Source organism: Somniosus microcephalus, chromosome 3 (assembly GCF_052327205.1).
Source record: "Somniosus microcephalus isolate GS21.2 chromosome 3, FLI_Smic_1.0, whole genome shotgun sequence".
Lineage (NCBI taxonomy): Eukaryota > Metazoa > Chordata > Chondrichthyes > Squaliformes > Somniosidae > Somniosus > Somniosus microcephalus.
In genome coordinates, this window is record NC_140989.1 from 267908194 (window position 1) to 267928081 (window position 19888).

At 44.9% G+C, this 19888-nt stretch overlaps 1 protein-coding gene across 3 annotated transcripts in view; it reads left to right on the top strand.

The window, feature by feature from the left end:
* The window catches only part of LOC147121905 (fibronectin-like), a 119570-nt gene that overhangs the window by 21122 nt on the left and 78560 nt on the right, over nt 1–19888 (top strand). For 2 of the 3 annotated variants that reach the window (XM_085982443.1, XM_085982444.1), the window contains exons 9-16: nt 2164–2424; nt 5330–5590; nt 5733–5987; nt 6191–6451; nt 12341–12601; nt 13043–13297; nt 15376–15636; nt 15750–16010. In XM_085982443.1, coding sequence (XP_085838569.1) covers nt 2164–2424; nt 5330–5590; nt 5733–5987; nt 6191–6451; nt 12341–12601; nt 13043–13297; nt 15376–15636; nt 15750–16010 — 2076 coding nt within the window. The remainder of the gene's footprint in view (nt 1–2163; nt 2425–5329; nt 5591–5732; nt 5988–6190; nt 6452–12340; nt 12602–13042; nt 13298–15375; nt 15637–15749; nt 16011–19888) is intronic. The other variant, XM_085982445.1, reaches the window with a different exon arrangement.

The following is a 19888-nucleotide window of genomic DNA, read 5'->3' on the forward strand; positions in this document are numbered from 1 at the left end:
CAACAAGATTGCTATTTAATCCTTTCTCATTACATAATACCCACTCTAAGATGGCCTGATCTCTAGTTGGATCCTCGACATATTGATCGAGGAAACCATCCCGTATACACTCTAGGAATTCCTCATCCACAGTATTGTTACTAATTTGGTTAGACCAATCTATATGTAGATTAAAGTCACCCATGATAACTGTTGTGCCGTTATTGCACGCATCTCTAATTTCCCGTTTAATGCCATCCCCAACCTCAGCATTACTGTTTGTGGTTCTGTATACAACTCCCATTAACGTTTTCTGCCCCATGGTATTTCTCAGCTCTATCCATACAGATTCCACATCATCAGAGCCAATATCCTTCCTTACTATTGTGTTAATCTCCTCTTTAACCAGCAATGCTACCCCACTGCCTTTTCCTTTTTGCCTGTCCTTCTTTAATATTGAATACCCCTGGATGTTGAATTCCCAGCCTTGGTCACCCTGGAGCCATGTCTCCGTAATCCCAATTATATCATATCCGTTTACATCTATTTGTGCTGCTAATTCATCCACCTTATTACGAATGCTCCTCGCATTAAGACACAAAACCTTCCGGCTTGTTTTTTTAACACTCTTAGACCTTTTAGAATAATTGTTTACTGCGGCCATGTTTGATTTACACCCTTGGTTTCTCTGACTTCCACTTTTGCTTTTCTCCTTCCTGTCTTTTGCTTCTATCCTTGCTTCCCTTTCCTCTGTCTCGCTGCACAGGTTCCCAACCCCCTGCCATTTTAGTTTAAACCCTCCCCAACAGCACTAGCAAACACTCCCCCTAGGACATCGGTCCCTGTCCTGCCCAGCTGTAAACTGTCCAGTTTGTACTGGTCCCACCTCCCCCAGAACCGGTTCCAATGTCCCAGGAATTTGAATCCCTCCCCCTTGCACCATTCTTCCAGCCACGTATTCATCTGAAGTATCCTCCTATTTCTACTCTGACAAGCATGTGGCACTGGTAGCAATCCTGAGATTACTAACTTTGAGGTCCTATTTTTTAATTTACCCCCTAAGTCCCTATATTCAGCTTTTGGGACCTCATCCCATTTTTTACCTATATTGTTGGTACCTATATGCACCACAACATCTGGCTGTTCACCCTCCCCCTCCAGAATGCCCTGCAGTCGCTCCGAGACATCCTTGACCCTTGCACCAGGGAGGCAACATACCATCCTGGAGTCTCGTTTGCGGCTGCAGAAACGCCTATCTATTCCCCTTACAATTGAATCCCCTCTCACTATAGATCTCCTGCTCTTTTTCCTCCCGTCCCGTGCAGCAGAACCACCCATGGTGCCAGGAAGTTGGTTGCTGCTGCCTTCCCCCGATAAGCCATCCTCCCCAATAATATCCAAAGCAGTATATCTGTTTGAGATAGGGATGGCCACAGGGGACCCCTGCACTACCTGCCTGTGCCTACTACTCTGCCTGGCAGTCAACCATTCCCTTCCTGCCTGTGCAGCCTTTACCTGCGGTGTGACCAACTGATTAAACGTGATATCCACGACGTCCTCAGCATCGCGAATGCTCCAGTATGTATCCATTCGCAGCTCCAGTGCCGCAATGCGGTCTGCCAGTAGCTGCAGCTGGATACACTTCCTGCACACATGCTCGTCAAGGACACAGGAAGTGTCCCTGATTTCCCACATAGTGCAGGAGGAGCATGCCACGGGGCCGAGCTTTGCTGCCATGACTTACCCTTTAATTTATTTAAATTTAATCAATACCACCAATTACACTACAATTAAATGATATACTCAAGGGCCCTTGTTTCCTAGCACTCCCCGCTACACAACAGAGACCTTAGAAATTATAACCACAAAATTAAGACCTTCTAAACTTTATAAACTATGAACCTTAACTGTCAAACTATAGAGTAGTATAAGTACTCACCCAATCAGCTGCTTCCTCCTGCCCGCGTCACGTTTTGAATCATGACGTGGCTCTGGAACGTCGCCACGTTAAGTGTGTACTCTCAATCCTACACATAGTTCCTTTCCATGTTAACAAAGCAGCAGATGATTTACATAGTAGACTTTATTTTAACCTTTTTAAATGCAATTTGTATATGCATATTCTTGAATTGAAGTAAAAAGCTGATTGTGCCTTTATCCATCTTGTTTCTCCGATATCTTCAGCCCCTTGCAGTCCCCAGAATGTAAGTGCTTCTTTGCACTGTGCAACACACACAGTGTCAGTACAGTGGGCGCAGAGTGATGGCGCTGTATTCTACATCGCAATTGCAGAAGGAATGGAAGGAGACAGGTATTCCTGCAATGCATCAGAAACAAGCTGTAAGATCATAGATCTCCCCTGTGGCCAGATGTACAGTATAACTATATTAGCAATGGATGAGAATTGTACCAGTTTACCAAGTCCAGCTTTTGAAATTCAAACAGGTAAAACATTGGTTCTCTTTTTATGAAAATAAACAGGATAATGTCCCTAAAAGACAGGAAAATTTTGAATTGACATAGCGTTACTAAACTATATATTAATAAACTCCATCTCACATTTTGTACATTAATAATTGCTACAGTTAATCTTTATTACAAACCCAACTATCCATCAGTTAATCCTATCAGATACTGATCAAAGTGCCTCTGACACATGTTGTATAGTTCATATTAAAGCGTGAAACCATCAGGAAATCAGCAGCATGTAACAAGGATTGATGCCTTTACCCAAGTAAACATCTGGGAATCAGGACACACTCAGAAGCAATGCCTTGATCCACTCTTTCAATTTGTGGGCCTTCCTTTCTGGATTGCTTTAATGTTTGTAGAGGTTGTTGAGGCTTTTCAGCTGTGAGCTGAGAGTTGGATGTTGTTGCTTTCGTATATTGTTTCCCCTGAACAATCGAATGAAGTAGTGGAGGATTCGCAGACTGATTAACAGTCTAGCAGGCCGCAAGGCGAGTGCTCCTTCCATTGCCATAAGCATTGTTATACCAACCAGGGAGGTTAGGCCATTGCAGGAGGGTGTTATGGGCCCTCAGAACCCATATGATTTGGGGTGGGGTGGGGGGAAGTCCGCTCTGAACCCGCCTCCTTGTTAATTTCCCAGGTGCCTGTTCTGCCTGCGGTTTGCAGACCCAGCACTAAGCGGCGGGACAGGCAATTGAGATACTTAAGAAGCTGCTTAAAGGTAATTAAGCAGCATTTTACCAGGTCCTAACAAATTTTCCATGTTTTTTGTAAGGTTCCCGGCACTCGGGGATCACATTAGGTAAGTGTGTCGGGTTCTCAATGACTCTCCATTGCTGTGAATAGTTGACAGCTGCAAAAGTGGTATAAAAGCTACCATTTCACAGCTGTTCAATTTCCAATCTTAGCAGCTGGAGGCTTCAGGATTTGGTATACATTTTTCAGCTTTATGGAGGTTTGAAGTGTTTGGAGCTAACTCTATCCAGTGTCACCTCCTTGGAGCAAGCTCTCTCCATTGACAGATTGTTTCTGTCATCTCAACTTCAGCTATTATCTATTCCATCAACATCGGTGCCCTTGAAAAAATCTCACGTTGGTCCTCAGAATCCCACCACGATCAGCCCCAACGCCAACATCACCAGGCACAGCAGTAGCACCAACAACAGCACCAATCTTCTCCGCAATCACCTGATGCTGCACAGGACACAGGGCAACAGCACCCGTGCACATTACTGCCTGGGAGGCCAGGGATGGCCACACCATGGCAAATTTACTTCACTTGACGCTGTACACCCTGGCTGCCACATGATGACCCCCGACAATGTCCAATCCATTTCTTTCTCACTTGTCACCATTTGGGGGGTACTGTTATGTATCACCATTCATTGCAACTCACTAAGCGACTTCCAAAAGTGCACACAGATCTGTCCAAGAAGGCAAAGTGTTGAAAAGAAAGATTTCAATGTTTGACAACACATTAACAGAAACTTTACATGTACATTGGCGATAACACGCAACTGCCTACCCTTATGTGTTGTTAGTTGGCATGATTGGACAAGGATGATGGGTGGTTAGTGAGATGGGGAAGTGATAATGTAGATAGAGAGGGATGGGTGGAGGTGCAAGTTAAGTTGCTGTGAGTAAGGATGTGCAGGCGTGGGCTAGGGAAGGCAGAGTGATGGGGATGTGATGAGTGGCACAGCAGAATGAGGTTGAGTGTGGCTTTCCAGTAACCTTTTGTGATCTACTGAGATCATTGAAAGGTTTGCGCCACTGCAGCCTGGTCCTCCTGATGACATCCCTGCTTTTGCCCTCCTGTGCAATGTGCAACCAGGCTGCGTTGGTCTCCTGGGGAGGTCTCTTCCGCCTATTGGAAGGGAAGAGAATCTCCTTGCATGCTGTGACCCCTTCCATAAGCATATGGAGGGAGTAATGGGTGAGCCTGGGTGCAGCCGTGCGCCTCTGTGCAGTGCTTGTCCGTGTTTGCAGCACCTCAATGCTGTAGAACACTGACAACACAACTGTCAAAATGAATGTGGACATGGCCCCTTTAAGGAAACCAGCTGGTGATGCGTCATATAATGACGTCATCAGACCCGCTTCCTATTAATTGGCTGGGAGCCTCGCAGGGCAGGCTTAACAAGCCCCATCAATGGAAAATCTTGTTGGAGGCCGGGATCGAGACGGATGAGAGGTCCCCACACACCACGGACATCGCCTGCCACGGACCCGCCGAGGTTGGAAAAATTCATCACTCTGAGTCGGAGGCAGGAATCCTATTACTAAACCAAAGGCTTGAGTCTGAGAGTTGGTTAATCAGATATTATGGCATTTTATTGTAAGATTACTGTACCGAGTATACTGAATGTAACAATTTTTCATCCATCAGTTCCAAGTCACCTGGAATAAGGGTGAAGGAGCCCAGTTTAAGCCCAGGTCATATCTCTTCTAATCCCTGCCTTGCCTATGTAACCCAAATTCCCTATGTATCCATTTGTGTGCACAATTTGGCTACCGATTCAAACCTGAGCCCATTACTTTTATCTCCCTTTTCCTTTTGACTGTTGGGCCCTTTTCTCCTTTCTTCTTCCCTTCCAGTCACCCAGTCCTCCTTTAGAAACCTCCATAAAACTGATTTCATTGACCAAGATTTTGGTCACCCGGCCCAATTACTCCTCCTTTGGCTCGGTATTATCTTTTCTTTACGCCTCTGTGAACCAACTTGTGACTATTCTTGTATTTTAAAGACACTATAAAAATATAAATAGTTGTTGTTCTGTTGGTAAGATTTCATATCATACAGCTTTTAGTCATGTATATGCAGCATTAAATCTACAACAGTTTAAGGATTGCATTCTGTGCTTTCTCTTTTCTGCAGTGCCTTGTATCCCACAGAATGTGGTAGCTCACATGAACTGTGAAAGTAAGATTGTGTCAGTGTTTTGGGATCCCAGTAATGGTACAGAGTCATACCTTGTAACAGCAGAAGGAAGCCATGGCCATTGGGCCTCCTGCAATGCAACAGACACTGAATGCGAGGTCTCGGATGTGGATTGTGGATTGAACTACTATATAACTGTACAGGCAATCCGCATGCAATGTAACAGCTCACAAAGCTCTGCTTTTACAATTAAAACAGGTAATCCTAGACAAGAATTTAGAATAAGAAATTTTAAAACATACACACATTGGTTGGAATTTGGTCATTTTTGTATCTTACAGACAGTTATGTGGCTCAGTGTTTTTCCACTGGTTGATGTTTATGAATTTTCTTCTTGCAGTACCATGTGTCCCACAGAATGTTGATGCTCACATGGACTGTGATGCTGGCTATGTGTCAGTCTCATGGGAGCTAAGTGAAGGGGCAATATCATACACTGCGACTGCAAGAGGAAGCAATGTGCAACAATGCAGTGCTAATGATACATTGTGTGATATCACTGACCTGCACTGTGGAGAGACCTACACTGTCACAGTTCATGCACACGATGACGCATGTGACACTGCTGAAAGTCCTTCCGTCACAATGAAAACAGGTAACTAAAGAGAAATGCGATATCCCGTATCTCTAATTTCTGCATCAATCTCACTAACCCTGATTTCTGCACTGTCCAAAACACTGTTCTCCAGAAAAACTCTCAAAATAGATTTGCATGAAGATTTCAGTTACAAAACAATGCCATACAGTTTAGCAGCTGCTGGACAAGTGCTCTTCATCTGGTCTTTTTGCTCTTTTCAGTATCGTGCATCCCGCAGAATCTCGATGTCCAGCTGGACTGTAACACAAACGATGCGGCTGTGTCGTGGACCCACACTAAAGGTGCAGTGTCTTACTCTGCAACAGCAGAAGGAAGTGATGGGCACATGGTATCATGTGATACAGCCAACAGAGAGTGTCAAATAAAATATCTACACTGTGGACAGATGTATAATTTAACTCTAACAGCACTGGATGGTATATGTGACTCTTCACAAAGCTCTAACTTTGACTTCAGTACTGGTAAGTCTCTTGTATAGAATAGGATGGTTCAAAACAGGCACAACCAATTTGTCATGACAATTTCACTTACAGAGAACCTTCCACACAGTAAAATATCCCTAAACACTGCATTGGGACAGGGGATTTAGCAACTGAACAGGAATTGAGCTACAAGTTAGAAGTGGCAAATTTGTTATTTTGAATTACACTGCATAAAAATCTGCACTAAACTCCAAAGATATTTACATTTGTTTGCAGTGTAAGTAGAGCCACAACAAGATATATAAATTTATGAGTGCAGTTGACAGTCAACAAAATAAGTGGACCTTGAGGAATATTTGGCCTATTCTATCAGCTATTTTCCATGTGTCATTGAGTTTGAGTGCAGAGAAATAATGTAAATACCAAAAGTCTAACCACACAAGTCACATTATTAAAGTGCAAATAATGACTGGTGAAATTCTGCCTCGATCTTTCTACACAAGGATGGCTGTCGAGATATTTAGTGTAATTCTCAATGAATCCAGTGCCATATTTGCGTGAAACATTTATTTTCAAAAGAGAAATTCCTGTTTTCAAAAGTGTTGAATCCGTGAATCTTAAAGTATGGTGTTCTTCAATAACTAGACAGAGGGTGCAAATTAACAATCAACAGGTGTTTACTGGAGGAGGGTAGTCTAAAGACTAACAGTACAGAGGCATGCTCAAGGCTTATATACAGGTGTGGTCACTGCCGGTACTACAGTATACAGGAGCTGTAAAAGTAGTTCTCTCTTAAAGGTACATACACTACAATTCCTCCCCTTTTAGATTAACAGTACCATAACATTCAAATAACAGTTAACACTTTAACATGCACATTTAACTGAAATAGTCCATTTATAGATTCAGTCTTTGGGGTGGCTTCCTGATCCTTTCTGGATAGCGCCTTTCCTGAGTGTCTTGTTCTAGGTGCGGAGGCGATTCTGGCCCCCTGTCGTTGGTTAGTTCATCAGTTTCCGCTGCTACTGTTTCTGGGGTAGATGCTACCGGTATGTCGGGTTCATCCCCAGGTACGCGAGACATGGGGTTGAGTCGTTCCTGTGACGCTAGGATCTGGTCGACATAGCGTCTCACAATGTTCTCCCCGACATCCACTGTGTACATTAGTGGTCCCTGCCGTGTGCATATCGTTCCAGGTTGCCATTTCTCTGTTCGGTAGTCGCGGGCCAAGACTGGTTGTCCTACATTGAAGCTCCTTGTCGGCTTCTCATTGATGTGCTGGAATTGCTTATCCTCAACATTTCTTCGCACATTTGGTCTGAGCAAATCCGGACGAGATCTCAACCTTCGGTTAAAGAACATCATGGCCGGGGTCTGGTTGGTAACTGCATGTGTCGCATTTCAGTAGGCTAACAGGAAATTGTCCACCTTATGCTGTAGTGGAATGTCATCATCGCACATGGCCCTCACTGCCTTTTTAAAGGTTTGTACGAACCTCTCAGCCAATCCATTTGTGGCTGGATGATGCGGGGCGGATGTGTAATGCCTTACCCCATTCCTTCTCATAAATTTCCGGAACTCTTCGGACACAAACTGTGGTCCGTTATCAGAGCAAATCTGCTCTGGCAAGCCGTTCCTGGCAAATATGGTCCATAGGACTGCAATCGTTTTCTCCGTAGTGGTGGAGGACATTTTTATCACCTCAGGCCATTTCGAGTGCGCATCCACTGCTATTAAGAACATTGAGTCCATGAATGGACCAGCAAAATCAATATGCACCTGTTGCCATGGAGAGGAGGGCCACTCCCATGGGTGTAGAGGGGCATGTGGTGGTGCATTTTGGACCTTCTGGCATCCTGAGCAGCTCTTTGTCAGGTCCTCGATTTGCTGATCGATCCCCGGCCACCACACATAAGCCCTAGCAAGGCTTTTCATTTTCACCCCTCCCAGATGGCCTTCGTGAAGCTCATTGAGCACTCTCTCCCTTAACTTGGGTGGAATTACCACACGGGATCCACACATCACTGTCCCCTGGCATACTGACAGCTGTTCTCTTCTGGATGAGAATGCTGGCAACAGTGAGTCGCCATGTGTTGGCCATCCCTTCACCGTCAAATCATATACCTGAGACAGTGTCGGATCATTTCGGGTCTCCTTCTCTATATCCGCGTTAGTTACTGGCAAGCGTTCAATTATCGACGAATAAAATATTTCGACAGGGTCCACTGCGGGTGCTTCCTCCACAGTAGGTAGTGGCAGGCATGATAGCCCATCAGCGTTTCCATGCTGTTTCGTGCCCTTATACTCTATTTCATATTGGTTCGCCCCTAGAAAAAGGGACCATCTTTGTAGCCGTTGTGCAGTCATCACTGGAATGCCCTTCTTTGGATTAAAGATGGAGACAAGTGGTTGGTGGTCAGTCAGCAAGGTGAACTTCTGCCCATGCAGATAGTGGTTGAATTTTTTTACTCCCCATACTAGGCTGAGGGCCTCCCTGTCAATCTGGGCATAGTTGCGCTCGGCTGAGGTTCGTGACCGAGACGCAAAGGCTACTGGCCTCTCCAACCCGTCTGGGAATTTGTGCGACAGCACCGCTCCAATACCATGGGGTGGTGCATCACACGCCAACCGAATTGGTAGTGCTGGGTTGAAATGGGCCAACACCTCTTTTGATGAGATCAATTCTTTGCACTTCTGGAAAGCTTGTTTACATTCGTCATTCCACTTCCATGGTACCCCTGTTTGCAGTAGGGTGTTCAGTGGGTGTAATACTGTAGACAAATTTGGTAAGAACTTATGGTAGTAGTTCACCAGCCCGAGGAATTACCTCAGTTGTGACACATTTTCCAGTGCTGGAGCCTTGACTACTGCCTCAATCTTTTCAGGGGACTTATGTAACCCCTCTTCATCAATAACGTGGCCACAATACGAGACCTGCTTCTGGAAAAACTCGCACTTGTGGCGATTAGCTCATAGCCCATATTCCTTCAATCTAGTGAGCACCTTCTCCAGGTTGGCGAGGTGATCACTGTCATTTTCGCCCATGACCAGGATGTCGTCCAAATAACACTGGGTCCCTGGAATCCCTTGCAGGACTTGATCCATTGCCCTTTGCCAAATAGCCGGAGCCGATGCTACCCCGAACACCAGCCGGTTGTATTGGTAGAGACCTTTGTGAGTGTTGATCGTGAGGTATTGTTTCGAGGCTTCTTCTACCTCCATTTGCAGGTACGCCTGGGCCAGATCAATCTTAGTGAAGCGTTTTCCTCCAGATAGCGAGGCGAAAATATCTTCAATCCGTGGAAGCAGATATTTTACCGTGTGAAGGACTGGGTTCACTGTCACCTTAAAATCCCCACGGATGCGGACCTTCTTTGGTTCCCCAGGCGTATTACTCAACGACCTCTTCATTACAGGAACAATGGGTGTAGCCCACTCGCTCCAGTCCACTTTGGACAGTACTCCTGAACGTTCCAAACCTTCCAGCTCTGCTTCGACGGCTGGTCGGATCGCATAAGGCACCGGTCTGGCCTTAAAAAACGTTGGGCTTGCATTTTCCTCTATTTTGATCGTCGCTGTTATGCCTTTTAGTGTTCCGAGTCCCTCCTGGAACACTTCTTGTGCGTCAGTTAGCATTTTTGACAGTCGTCCAGGTGTGACGTCATCATCCTTTTTGGCCTCAACCTTCAGTGCCTGTATGGAATGCCAATCTAATTGTATCTTCCGGATCCATTCACGTCCTAGTAGTGGTGGTCCTCCATCTGGCAATACATATAGGTCCATTTTTGGTATTTCCTGGCCTTTGTATATCACGTTCACCCTTATTTTTCCTTTGGGGTAGACTTTTTGCCCCGTGTACGTCTTCAAGACAATCTCTGTAGCTTTCAAGGGTATATGTGAGAATAGCCGCTTGTAGTCCCTTCGGTTTATGACTGTTAGGGCTGATCCTGTGTCCAATTCCATTTTCACTTGGACTCCGTCTATCTTGAGCGTGACCCAGATAGTCTGGTGATCCTCCATTTTGATTACCTTATGTAGTTTCAGACAACCCAGCTCCTTGCTTCCGGAGTCTGTATCACTTTTCTGTTCATCTGAACTACTGTCCATCACCTTATGTACCTTTTTGTACTTCTCCTGTGGAGATTTCTTGCTGCTGGTTTTCTTCCCTGACCTGCAGACTCTTGCTATGTGTCCTGCTTTTCCACACTGTCTGCACACTTGGTCCTTGAACCAACAATCCTTCTGGTCGTGTGTTGTTCTGCCGCAGCGATAACACTTCCCTGCTCCGTATGACATTTCATTGGTGCCATATTCTTGGGGTCTCCGTTGTATCTCTGCAGCGCCCCATGCGGCTGCTTCATGTGATACTGCCATGCTGAAAGCCTTGTCCAGCGTAAGATCCTTTTCTGATAGAAGCCGTTTCTGGGTTCCTTCACTTTGGAGCCCACACAGAAACTTGTCCCTTAACGTATCTGCTAGTCCCATTCCAAACTGGCAGTGTTTTGATAGCTTGCGCAGTTCCGTTAAATACTCAGCATTACTTTCATCTTTATGCTGGTTCCTTTTGTGGAACTTAAATCTTTCTGCTATCAGCAGTGGTGTGGGGTTTAAGTGGTCCTGTAGGATTTCCACTATGCTTTCGAAATCCTTATCCACTGGCTTCTCTGGGGTTATTAGGTTTCGCAGTAAGCCATACGTTTTTGCACCCATGGAATTCAACAAAACCAGTGCTTTCCTGGCATCTGGCACTTCATTCGCCTTGCAGTACACCTCAATGCGTTCCACATATGTCAATCTTCGATTTCATTGTCGAACGCTGTGACACTGCCACTCTTCGGCATCCCTGGGTGTGGTTAGTCTAAAATGGCGTCTCCCGCGCTCTCCCTTCTTCTCCACTGGCTCAAAATGGCGTCTCCCGCGCTTTCCTTTCTTCCCGCGCTCGCCCTTCTTCTCCGCTGCGGCTTCAAAAATGGCATCTCCCGCGCTCTCCCTTCTTCTCCGCGGCTCAAATGGCGTCTCCCGCGATTCCTTTCTTTCCCCGCGGACGCTGCTCAGCCCTTGAGCCCTGGCTGCGCTCTGCGCGTTCTCCTGTGCGCCTCTCTCGTTGCCGCCGCTCGGTCCTGAACCCCGGCTGTACTTTACCCTCTCTCTCTTTTTGTTTTCCGTCGACGCCGCTCGGTCTTCAACCCCCGGCTGCGCCCTGTGCGCTTTACCCTCTCTCTTACCCCGTCGACGCTGCTCAGCCTTTTCTGTGCCGTCGGTCGGCTCCAGCCGCCGCTGTCCGGGAAGGGTCTGCGCTGTACCTGTTGCCAGTCTGTTGCTGGATCGTCGTGGCTGGAGAACCAAGCCCAGCTCTCAAAAGCCTCCCCTGCGATGTTCACTCTTTGCCAGATGACTGGGCGGTTGCTCGTGGTCGACGCCCGTGCTTCTGGCCTCGACTTTCTTCCACCGTCCTCCCGGAGCAAATCGTTGGAAGGAAATGCAGAGTTGCAGGTAGATTCGAATCGACCTCGTCGCCACTGTTGAATCCGTGAATCTTAAAGTATGGTGTTCTTCAATAACTAGACGGAGGCTGCAAATTAACAATCAACAGGTGTTTACTGGAGGAGGGTAGTCTAAAGACTAACAGTACAGATGCCTGCTCAAGGCTTATATACAGGTGTGGTCACTGCCGGTACTACAGTATACAGGAGCTGTAAAAGTAGTTCTCTCTTAAAGGTACATACACTACAAAAAGAGCTGAGATTTTCCCCAGTAGTTAATCCAACAGGTGCTGTCAAATACATTAGAGGATTTTATTTATTAAAAAAATATATAAAAGTAAATTATTGTTCAGAAGCACAAATATAATTACAGTGACTTCTTGTTTTGAACATTTTGGATTATAGATAATTCCTGTCAGACAGTTTGTCTTTCTATATTTTGCAGCCCCATGTGCACCCCAGTATATTTCCACCAATCTAAGCTGTGACACCAAGATTACATCAGTGACATGGGAGAAGGGTGATGGTGCGCTGTGGTACCTTACAACAGCAGAAGGTCAAGATGGACACGTAGCACTGTGTAACACAACAAAGACAAGCTGTGATTTCATGGACCTGCACTGCAGTCAAACATATTTGATAACTGTAAAAGCGATAGATGGTTATTGTCAGAGTATAAACACTTCCATTTTTGAAACTGAAACAGGTAAAATTTCTAAAGAAGTTTGTGATGTGTGGGAAATGTTACACTGGCGCAGTAGCAAGTATTGTTTGGAGGTTTGAGGTCCAGGAAGGTCACATTGGTAATTTGGGAGGTTATGATGACACTTGATTTCCCTACTGTGGTGACCTCATTCAGCAAAGAGTTCGAATGCTTTGGGTTTCTATCCAGCTACTAACATTAACACTTTACATTAGCGACCACAAGGCTTTCTTTGTAGAATGGAAGAAGTGTTCCCCTTCCTTCCACTAGAGCCTTGCAAACAAAAGGCCCAATTAGAAATTACAGTCCGTGTTGAATTCAGTGTCTCTGAATGAGAATCTATTTACTGCACAACTATTGGGAATCTCTTCAGTAAGAGTAGATTTTCTGAGTTTGGTATCACTAATTCATGACATCTTATTTCTCTTTCCTCCTCCCCTAAAGTACCATGCCCCCCTCAGAATGTACAAGCGGATTGTGACGCTCTCACTGCCTTTGTAACATGGGAGCCGAGTAATCGCACAGTGTCGTACACTGCAACAGCAGAGGGCAGTGATGGACACACAGCCGCCTGTACCACGTCTGAAACAAACTGTCTGATCCCAGATCTTCACTGCAGCCAAATATACAGCATCTCTGTACTCGCATTTGGTGAAAACTGCAGCAGCATCCAAGGCTCCAGTTATGAAATTCAGACAGGTAATATAGAAAGAAAGAACTTGCCTTTATATAACACATTTCGGGGGGAAAATTGGGTTGCTTTGTGCCTCCCGTTAGTGCCCTAACAGGGCGCAAAGCCACTAGCCCTGCGCACGGCGCCACTAACTCCTCCAGCGGAATTCAACGGGAGGTTAGCGGTGGTGGTAGCCAGTAGCGCCCTGTGGCGCTGAGCCTCCGGCGATTACATCATCGCCGTGCGCAGCGCCCCGCTCGCGCCCTGGCCGCAAACTTCAGTTGCGCCCCCTGACCTACTGCCGGACGTTATGTCTGACAGGGTGAGGGTGGTGATGTTGCAGCTACGGCAGTGCAAGTTGAAGGGCAGGTGCCGGGCAGCCATTTTTTTTGGGCCACCTGCCAGTACCTGCCCCCTTGCGCTCCTTCATGCTGGGGGCCGGTCGCCATCGGTCAGCCCAGAACGCCTCTTGAGTGCCAGGCTGTTTTCCCGGCACCCCGCTCCCCGGTGGTCCAGCAGTGCCCTGGTGCGTGCTGCACTCGGCCCCTCCCCCTTAATCAGGGGAGGGAGGCCTGTAATACCGCGGCGCTACGTAGCACCACGATATTGAATGGTAGCTCCCCAGGGAGGAGGGGGATCACTTCCAGTAGCACCCCGCCTCCTGCTTGGAGCGCTACCGCTCAATTTACTGCGCAGGGGCACTAACTTTTTCGGGTTGCTGAAAGTAGCGACCAAATTTTTACCCCTTCATCTTCTCAGGACATCTCAAGGCACTTCACAATCAAGAGATTACTTTTGAAGTGTAGTCACTGTAGTGTAGGCAAACTTAATTGACAAGTTACACACAGCAAGGTCTCACAACCAACAATAACTTGCATTTATATCGCACTTTTAATGTCAAACGCCCCAAGGTGCTTAAGTGGAGTTATCAAACAAAACTTGACACTGAGACACATAAGGACATATTAGGATATGTGACCAAAAGCTTGGTCAAAGAGTTAGGTTTTAAAGGGCGTCTTAAAGGAGGAGAAAGAGGTAGAGGGGCGGCGAGATTGAGGGAGGGAATTACAGAGCTTGAGGCCTAGGCAGCTGAAGGCACAGCCACCAACGATGGGAAAATAAAAATCGGGGATTAGCAAGAGGCCAGAACTGAAGGAGAACAGAGATTTTGCCATTAAATTAAATGACAAGTTAATCAGTTTTGACAGTGTTAGTAAGGGACAACTCGCTGCTCTTCAGAAAAAAGTGTTGTGCGACCTTTCAACTAGACCAAATCTGACGGGCACCGGTTTAAAGTGTTATTGCAAAGATAGCACATGGACAACCAGCACTGTCTCAGTACTACACTGACCTATCGGCTGAGTCCTACAACTTTCTGATCTGTCCATTTTAAACTGCCCATCCACCAAGTTACCCACAGGTGGGTAGGGTTAAAATAGACCTCAATGGTGAACTAGGCAGAGGTAATGAGAATTGGAATGCTCTGCAAAATACTGTTGCCTTGTATAATAAAGAGAGAGACCTGTCTGTTACAACCACTCAATTGGCCATCATTCACAAGTGCCTACTTTACCAAGGATCTAAGCCAAAACTAAACAGGGACACAGAACCTCTGTCCTACCAACCGAAATGAACAGCACATGTGCCAGCCTGCTGCCCTGGAGCTGCCATCCTTCAATGGATGCTCCTGTAGACAGTGGCAGCAGTGCAGCCCCATGGTCCACTCATTTCATCCCCGCTCAGCCTGCACCACAGCAACCTTCGCTGATCACTGTGGATACCAGCAATAAAATTAAGGATTTTGGGATCAGCAACCTTCTGTGCCCATCTGAGATCATTGATACAAAGATTCAACATTCAGAGAAAACATTTGTAGACCTAGCAGTCAAGCTGGGTACAGACCATAGTGACCCAGAGTCCTGAGCTGCAATTTGTTGGCCCCAATACATAACATCTGGATTGAGTAGTCACATTGTAGAATATAAAGGTGACTGCGTTATTGAGGTTATTTAAGATCTATGAGATGTTGGCAAAGACCATTTGAACAAAACGTTTTCTCTCGTGAACCCAGTGGATATTAATGTTTATATTTCCTTTTCTACAGCACCGTGCGCCCCAGATGAAATCATTGTGAACGTGGACTGTAACTCTAATCGAGTAGTAGTGTCATGGGGACGGACTGCTGGAGCGATGTCATACGATGTAACTGCAGAAGGCAGTGATGGACATACACACTCGCACAACACAACAGAGACTCGCTATGAAATGCTGGATTTACACTGTGGACAGTCTTATAACATAACTGTAACAACATTGAGTTATAGCCGGAATGGAATTTCAAGTACTTCTGCCCAAATTCAAACCGGTAAGGCTATTAATACTTAAATAATACACACTATGGAAATAGTTTTACATTTATTTGTTATCACATTTACAGAACAGAGAGAGGATTGATACACATTTGTATTTTCTATCTAGCACCGTGCATTCCTGAGAATCTAACAGCTGAGCTGAACTGTGATTCAAATGCGGTATCCTTCTCGTGGGATGACACCGATGGGGCAAAGTTATACACTGTGACCGCTCGAGATAGTCAAAGAGTCACAGCTTTATTCAACACAAGCGAGACAAAGGCTCAAATCCCACACCTGCAGTGTGGTGAATATTATACAATCTCGGTTCTGGCAACAGACAACATCTGCAAAAGTCCCCAGAATGCAGTGGTGAATGTACATGCAGGTATCTCATTTAAATGTGTGTTTTTTATGTTGTTCATTATGCTCTTGTTAAATGGGTCTCTGTACACGGTGCAGGTTAAATTGTTGAACTCATATTAGAGAATCCACAGCTGGAGTAATTCGTTATGTCTGATATCTTTGGTCTGACACCTCAGCAATAGGAATACATTATGTTTTTGTATCCTCTTTAATCCAAAATGTTTCCAGTGATCCAGTGGGAGCAGTGTTTGGTGTTCTAAAAGGTTCTGGATAATGGAACTAACATTTTTCAAAGTTGCTTGGTTAGGAGCGGCAATATTTTCCCAAATTCTATATCTACACCCCCTCACCAAAAGAAATGAGAAATTTTATTATTAGGGGTACCCACCTGGGCAAACATTACATTTTAGTGATAGACAAAAATTATGGAATACTGGGTCACATAATATGGACTGCACAGCTGGGTACTTAAGGAAGTGAATATTGAACTCACTCACATCCTAGTGGACATCTTTCGGGCTTCATGAGAAGAATGGAGGAAGTCAACTGTAAAGAAAATGTATAAAAAGGTGTCTAAAGATGACCCTTCTGATGGACTATGTTGTTGGAATGGCTTTCTCAATGGCTATAGCCCTGTCCTACATAATAATTTAAGAGGAAGAGGTGCAGCAGAGGCAAGAGGCTCGGAGAGTGAGGCACCATGGTAGAAGGCAGCCCATGTCATTTTATACTCTAACTTTTACCCCTATTAGTGGCACTGCACTTGTACTTGTTTTGCTCCGATTTTTCAGCATGGGGAAATGAGCTCCGCTGAAATTTTGGTCGTAAATTCCCATTGAGCAGCTTGCCATAGAAACTGACGTAAATTTTGGCAAAATGTTAGCAATAATAGGTTGGAGGTCAATGCTGGCAGATAATGACAAAACATGCTTTTGTTTTAGTCAGTGCCACTAGCTGATGAGTGACGGACAGACTAGAATCACTGCTATCACTCACTTACTGTTGGAATAATCCTGCAAACTACATACGTAAGCCAATTGTATTTTGAAGAAAGATTTTGTTTCTACATGTGGATGAGACTCCAGTTAGGCAGTCACCTGTTAAGGCTGTTATGGTATAGAATTAATGCAGCACTACGTTTACAGTATTTATTTTTGTTAATTAATGGATACACTATGAATGTTTTAATTTTCTATTCACTTTCCTGTGTTTTTAGTATGTCAAATTCCAATAGAATTATTGATCAAAACAATTTGGTTAATCGTCACATTTTTTCTTCAAGATTAGAACACACAGAAGACCCCATGCAATACCATTGAGATGGTGAATGCACCTCTTCTAGACTCTTAGCCCTTCAGTGCCTGCCTTTCACGCTAGCTGTTTAAAGTACAGAATGTATGGGTACATTCAATAATTGCACAGTCAAAAGGAGCACAGCACTAGGGTATTGTAATTTGATCTCCAACCCTCGTCCCACCCCACTGAATCTACCCTCTAATGTACACACGTCAAAAGAAAACTTAAGTGGCTAGGTAGCTATTTATATTAGTCATTTTAGATTTTCATAGACGTGGAATCCATTCTACATCAGGCTGACCATAACTTTTAAACATGCAAACTAAATGTCTCTGTTAATAACATGGACTGCGCCAGGTGCCTTGTATAAGATTCAAGTGAGATTTTCCACTTCAGGAAATTGTACACTCCCATCCCTTGACTTACTGTCTATTAAAATTAAGTTGGGCATGCGTACGTTCCCAATATGAAGGCCTGATGTGTGCTGGAAGCACCAAAGTGGAAAAATCTCCCCTATAATTCCTTCAGAACATCAGCTTTACTGGTCCCTCTGTACATTATAGATTTCTGAGCTAAAAGAATTCAATCAAGTAGTCTTTGTGCAGACTCATTAAAGAGTTCACCTTACACCTCTGCCATTTTGCGATCCTTTATTATGTGCCTACACCACCAACCCCGTAACAGTCCTGTCTGGCCCTGCTGTGCACATAACTAAAAGATTTCTTCATATCTCTCGTGCTATCTGTAATCTCCCTTTCTATTCGCCTCTCATCTTATCTGATACTCATTTTTGTTTTAGACCTTTCTATGATTCCTGACATCCCATAAAAATATTTTAATCTATGAAGTTCTCCTTTAAATCTTCAAAAAGCTATTTTTTAACTGAGATCACTGAAGGATGTTTCGAACAACATAGTAGTATACAATACGATGGTATGAGGCGCGAGTTGGGTAGGATGGATTGGGGAACGTTACTTAAAGGGTTGACGGTGGATAGGCAATGGCAAACATTTAAAGATAGCATGGATGAACTACTGAATTTGTTCATCCCTGCTTGGTTTAAAAATAAAACAAAAAAGGTGACTCAACCGTGGCTAACAAGCGAAATTAGGGATAGCATAAGATCCAAGGAAAGGACATATGAATTGGCCAGAAAAAGCAGCAAACCTGAGGATTGGGAGCAGTTTAGGATTCAGCAAAGGAGGACAAAGAGATTAATTAAGAGGGGGAAAATAGAGTATGAGAGTAAGCTTGCAGGGAACATAAAAACTGACTATAAAAGCTTTTATAGATATGTGAAGAGAAAAAGATTGGTGAAGTCAAGCGTAGGTCCCTTGCAGTCAGAATCAGGGGAATTTATAATGGGGAACAAAGAAATGGCACACCAATTAAATACATACTTTGGTTCTGTCTTCACAAAGGACAACACAAATAACCTCCCAGAGATGTCGGGGAACATAGGGCCTAATGAGAGGGAGGAACTGAATGAAATCAGTATTTGTAGGGAAATGGTGTTAGGGAAATTGACGGGATTGAAGGCCGAAAAATCCCCATGGCCTGATAATCTACATCCTAAGATACTTAAGGAAGTGGCCCTAGAAAGAGTAGATGCATTGCTGGTCATCTTCCAAAATTCTATAGACTCTGGAACAGTTCCCATGGATTGGAGGGTAGCTAATGTTACCTCACTATTCAAAAAAGGTGGTAGAGAGAAAACGGGGAATTATAAACCGGTAAGCCTGACATCGGTAGTGGGGAAAATGCTAGAGTCCATTTTAAAAGATGTGATAGCAGAGCACTTGGAAAACAGCGGCAAGATCGGACAAAGTCAACATGGATTTACAAAAGGTAAATCGTTCTTGACTAATCTACTGGAATTTTTTGAGGATGTAACTGGTAGAATAGATAAGGGAGAACCAGTGGATGTGGTGTATTTGGACTTTCAGAAGGCTTTCGATAAGGTCCCGCATAAGAGATTAGCGTGTAAAGTTAAAGCACAAGGGATTGGAGGCAAGGTACTGACTTGGACAGAGAACTGGTTGGCAGACAGGAAGCAAAGAGTTGGAATAAACGGGTCTTTTTCCGAGTGGCAGGCAATGACTAGTGGGGTACTGCAGGGATCGGTCCTAGGACCCCAGCTATTCACAATATATATTAATGATCTAGACGAGAGAACTAGATGTAATATCTCCAAGTTTGCAGATGACACAAAGCTGGGTGGGCATGTGTGCTGTGAGGAGGATGCTGAGAAACTCCCGTATGATTTGGACAGGTTGGGTGATTGGGCAGAAGCATGGCAGATGCAATATAACGTGGATAAATGCGAGGTTATCCACTTATGTGTCAAAAACAAGAAGGCAGATTATTATCTGCATGGCAATAGATTGGGAGAAGGGGAAGTGCAACGAAACCTGGGCGTCCTTGTGCACCAGTCGCTGAAGGTAAGCATGCAGGTGCAGCAGGCGGTTAAGAAGGCAAATGGTATGTTGGCCTTCGTAGCGAGAGGGTTTGAGTACAGGAACAAGGATGTCTTGCTGCAGTTGTACAGGGCCTTGGTGAGACCACACCTTGAGTATTGTGTGCAGTTTTGGTCGCCTTATCGGA